At 30.6% G+C, this 5,002-nt stretch overlaps 1 protein-coding gene across 1 annotated transcript in view; it reads right to left on the bottom strand.

Annotated features, from left to right (window-relative positions):
- LOC106473203 (serine/threonine-protein kinase mig-15-like) overlaps positions 1-5,002 on the bottom strand; it is an 88,770-nt gene that overhangs the window by 39,735 nt on the left and 44,033 nt on the right. The window contains exons 9-12 of the mRNA XM_022402714.1: positions 4,126-4,198; positions 2,557-2,614; positions 2,139-2,193; positions 1,440-1,688 (exon numbers count right to left, since the gene is read on the bottom strand). Coding sequence (XP_022258422.1) covers positions 1,440-1,688; positions 2,139-2,193; positions 2,557-2,614; positions 4,126-4,198 — 435 coding nt within the window. The remainder of the gene's footprint in view (positions 1-1,439; positions 1,689-2,138; positions 2,194-2,556; positions 2,615-4,125; positions 4,199-5,002) is intronic.

Raw genomic sequence — 5,002 nt, 5'->3', positions numbered from 1 at the left:
ATGTTGGATAGGCAACATGTTAAAAGATAAAAAGGCACGAGAAAAACATTGCTTTACAAACCTTAAGATTTAATAAAAAAATTTGGGTATTTTGTGTATGAAAGCATTGTAATGTTTACTGGTAATCTGCCAAATCTCATTAACATAAGCTTACTAATTTAAAAGTTATAGTATGAAAACTATAACAAGCTCAAAAATGGTTACGAGGTCAGTCCCAGCAACTGAGCCCATGCTGAGTTAAAGAAATTAAAGATACAAGTACATTTACAAAAAGTACTTTAAAGAAAAATACTGAAGGAGTTAAAGAGCATTTTACATTTTTGTGCTGTGTATCTATCTGTTTGTCCGTTATTTAACTACTCCTAATTGGCCCAGCGACTGACCATGTAACAGTGATGGCCATTTTTTTTTTTTCATTACACTCCTCCATAGCGAGTGCTAGCACACTCTGAGGTACATAAGACGTTTATGTGCCCTCACCCCACACTGTGTGTATGTTCTGTTATAGAAAATTGAAGTTTTTCTTGTTTGTTTTGCGAAAGGATGTAGTGCTCTCTATGAATGTTGTTAACTGTAATTTACGTCAAAGATAATAAATGCTCAATAACAATAATAATATGGGGTGGAGGCCCTTACTTCAAACTATCATCCCACAAAGTTTGGTTGACAATACAAAGAGGTAGTGGCCAAAGAAGTGGCAGTAGAGGTGCTTTCTGTTACCTGCTTTCAATACCCAGCTCTTAATGTCCTTCCACACTGTTTCACATTTATTAAGTAATTGACAGTCATTGGCTGCAGAAGTGTCTTATGGGATGATGTTGCAAGGTCACAGATCAAAGTAGAAAGAAACAGCTCTTCATATCAGCTGTTGTTGTATAAGCTTAATCTGAGTTTAAAGTTACCTTGACCATCTCAAAATGTAAACCATGTTTTAAGTATATACACAGAGTTCTTAAAGCTTATACAAAACTTTGAGTGAGTTAATAATGAATACTGTAATGTTATAAATAAATTGTGTGAAAAATTAGGATCTTTGTGTTATTTATCATAGTATCCACCCACACATTTTTTTTAAGTTCATAACTCAGACAACAGATGGGTACCTGAGCTTGTGAAGTATTAAATCTCAAGAGTTGTAAGATAAAAAAATTTGAAACACAACTATATTTTAACATTTAACACACAGAACATATATGGCAAACGAAAGATCTCTTTTTCTTATATTTTAGGCAGTGTAAATTGAGACCAAAGTGTCGTTCCTTTAAAAAAAACAAGGCAGGAACAGTCCATTAGAAATTTCAATTCCATCTTTTTTTTTTCATTAGAGCAAAAATATCATAAAAAAGATAGAATCACAATCATATCAAATCAGGAAAAAAAGTATTTTTATCACAGTTGATAACAAAGGCATAATAATCAAACTAACTAAAAAAAATCACCTTTTTTTTGCTTTTGACATCTGTCAATATGATCTTTCAACTGAATTCGAACCTGTCTTTCTGTAGGTTGGTCCCTGATGAACGGATGTTTAAGAAGTTGGTCTGTGTATGGTCGATGTTGGTAGTCCTTCACAAGTACTGTTTCTATAAAACTATGAAACTTTTTTGACCACTTTTTGTATTTCAGACGGGGAGATGGGTTACGAGGAATTAGAAACAAAGCTCGCATTGGATGCATGTCACATAAGGCTATAGCAAACATAGAAAAGATTCGCTGTTTTACACAAACTCTTTAATACTCTTTTAAATTAGTGATATTTTAAGTCATATATAATCAATATATTTAATAATCAAACACACACACACACACACACATAAAATGAGAGCTTATCTTACAAGACTGGGTTAAAAAAAAAGAACATCAAAGAAAGTATACATTTTTATAGGAATTTTTTTCTCTCTTAAACACTATATGAATTTCATTGGTGGTCTCAACGTATGGTGTAGCCGATATATACCCACCTTCTCATGAAAAAAAAAAATTAAGTTGTGTCTAGAGCTGTTTTTTATAATCTCTTTACCCCTTGCCACATTGGATTATGTCTACCCCATTCAGAAAATTGTGGAATTTCCAGTGATGTATTGAAATTACAAATACATTTTTGAATATTAGATAACTGTGCAAATGAATTAACTTACGTGGTTGAGATTCTGCCATTTCAAGAGCAGTAATTCCCAAAGACCAAAGGTCACTCTAGATAAAATGAGATAAAACTTTTAAGACTAGTTAAAAAAACATTTTTATTGAAAATTGTATATAACCATGATTGATAACTTGTCCCACTGATTTTTTGGAATTCATAATCAAACTGAACCTCCTAGAAACAAATAAAAAAATTATTGATTGAAAATTTCAGAGATCAACAATTATATAATAAAATAGTTGCTTCTTAAAATATTTCAGGAAGTGATCATTAGTCAAAATGTCTGGGTATTATTTCTTAACTTAATCCAACAACATGAAAAGCTAATTATAAAGTAAAACTGAAGTTGATATTATCATTAAGATCACCAGAAAGGTTAAAATGTTTGTTTTATCTACTGGAACAGCACTCACTCGGTTATCATAAGTGGCATCAGGATTTTCATCACAAGCAATAACTTCAGGTGCCATCCTGTGAGAAAATATCAACTCTATATAGTATTCACCTATAAAAATAGGTATCAATCAAACTGCATGACAATAACAAGTGATTTTATATATCTTAAATTTTCAAGATGCGAGTTGACACACATTTGACCAAAAGTACTGAGACAGCACAGCTTGATATAGAGGCAATGTTTCACTCTTTTGACCCCAGTTTATAAGAGAATGGGACCACCTTTGAAACTGTTTCAATATGGACTCTGTTATGAGCCATCAACTGGTTCTCCACATCTGATGGTACAGCCAGTTACTTTTCTTGAAGAACAGTTTCAAGTATCATGAGATTTTAGGGTCTGTCCTTCAGATGACATTCCAAAATAACCAGAATGGTTCAACTTGAATTAGGGCAATGCTCTGGATTGGTCAAGACAAATTCTTGACACCAATTGACTGCAAAATGGCAGTTTATGATATTTATAAGCTCTAAGAAACAGTGTATCACAAGGTTATTAAGCTAACTGATCCACTAATAGATGGGAATGTGCATTCTCAATACTTTTGTAATATAACCTACATATCCATAGGTTTTAATTTCTGTTACAAAAAATATATATTACCAGTAATCTTCCACTATAAAAAGTTCATTAAGCAAATCAAACTGACTTAATTTTTTTGTATATATAAAAGAATCAAATGAAGCAAGTTGTGTAAATGAACCAATTAAGCTTTGAATATGGATGACAGTAAAAACAAACAATGATTTTTATGCACAATGATATTTAGTGTAGAAAACGTACTACATATTTCAACAGGACCTTAGTATGTCTTTTTCAGAAGTCATGGTCACTTAAGTTAAAGTTCATACTTGAATAAACATATATAGAAACATCCAAAAGCCTTTTAAATGATGAGGGCTCCAGATTCTCGAGTACTAACATTATGATCACTTAACTAGCAGTGAAAATGATATACTAAGGTACTGTCAAAAGATGTAATTTTTTTCAATAAATAATATAAATATTGTTCTTACAAACTGTTGATTGTTAATTTATTACTATATTAGAATAATGTGCTTCCTTACATATGTATTTTGAGAATGGTTGTTTTTCTCCTAATAATTCACTGTGTCTTGATAGTTGTAGAAATATGAATACAATTTCCTATAGCCATGTTTTATTAGACTTATTATGATAAGATTTTTCTCCGAGTTTTACTAAATATATTATGGTAATATCATTCTCTGACTATGTTTTGTTAAAACTGCTCAAAAATTTCATTTAAGTCAGATGGTTCAGAAAAACCAACAACTGAGCCAATGCACGGCATTTTTCTGGACACCTTGTGAAATAATTGAGACCACATAACCATGGATATTTAAAAATAAAATTATTCCTTTCCAAAAAAGCTTGCAAAATTATAAATAAATAACATAGTTAAAAAACCCAGATAAAATAAGATATACCACTTCATTCTCAGAAGCATTTTTGTTAATCTTCGAAGTATCTCAACAATTATAGTGTAATATGGAATACAGCTTACCAATATGGTGTGCCAATGAACGTGTTTCTCCTCCCAATTGTCCTATCAAGCTGGGCACTCACTCCAAAATCAACTAAAAATTTAAAACCATATTTCTTTTAAATATAATTTTTAGAGAGATTTGCAAAAATACAAGAATTTCTACATTTGAACTCTGTTGATTTTTTAAAAAAATTATAATCATACAAAACAATTAATTTACACTGGCAGCTTAGAATAAAAGGATTTAGTCCTAACTTAAACCTTACAGGATGTTCTTAAGAGTAAAATCTGAAAATAATATTATCAGTGAATATTCAACTAACAAATGTATGCAATTTTATCTGTAAGTTTTAATTGCTATGCCTAGTATTTCATGATATATGGTTATTCTCTGAAATCATACTGTAGTAATTAACTTAAATTTGATCGTATCCATATACTGTTAACAACTAATACAAAATGTTTTTCACTGAAGTATGTTTAATGCTAGTTTTTCATGGTTATTTTTTGCTTGTTTGTGTTCTGAACATATTCACAACACTTTTAAAGCAGTTCTTGATGCAGAGTCATAACACAAATTAAAAATACTCTATTATGAAGTCACAGAAAGATTGCCGTTTCACAAACATAAATTCATATATAAAAGCAGCAGGCCAATTACTTTATTTACTCTACAAAAACAAATATCTTTAAAGGAAGCATTGCAATCATAAATATTATTTTCTCCTAATAAATGATTCACCTAAATTGTTTTTTTTATACAAAGTACAATATTCATATCCTTCACAACATTTCAAAGCATTAACCCTATCACAATGGGTCATGTGTCAAAGGCCATGTCGTCACGCTTGTTGACTTGCATTCAAAATTTTATTGAACTACTATTTCATGAATT

Source organism: Limulus polyphemus, unplaced genomic scaffold (genome assembly GCF_000517525.1).
Source record: "Limulus polyphemus unplaced genomic scaffold, Limulus_polyphemus-2.1.2 Scaffold127, whole genome shotgun sequence".
Lineage (NCBI taxonomy): Eukaryota > Metazoa > Arthropoda > Merostomata > Xiphosura > Limulidae > Limulus > Limulus polyphemus.
Note: the sequence above shows the minus strand (reverse complement) of the source record. Positions and strands in the feature narration are given on the sequence as shown.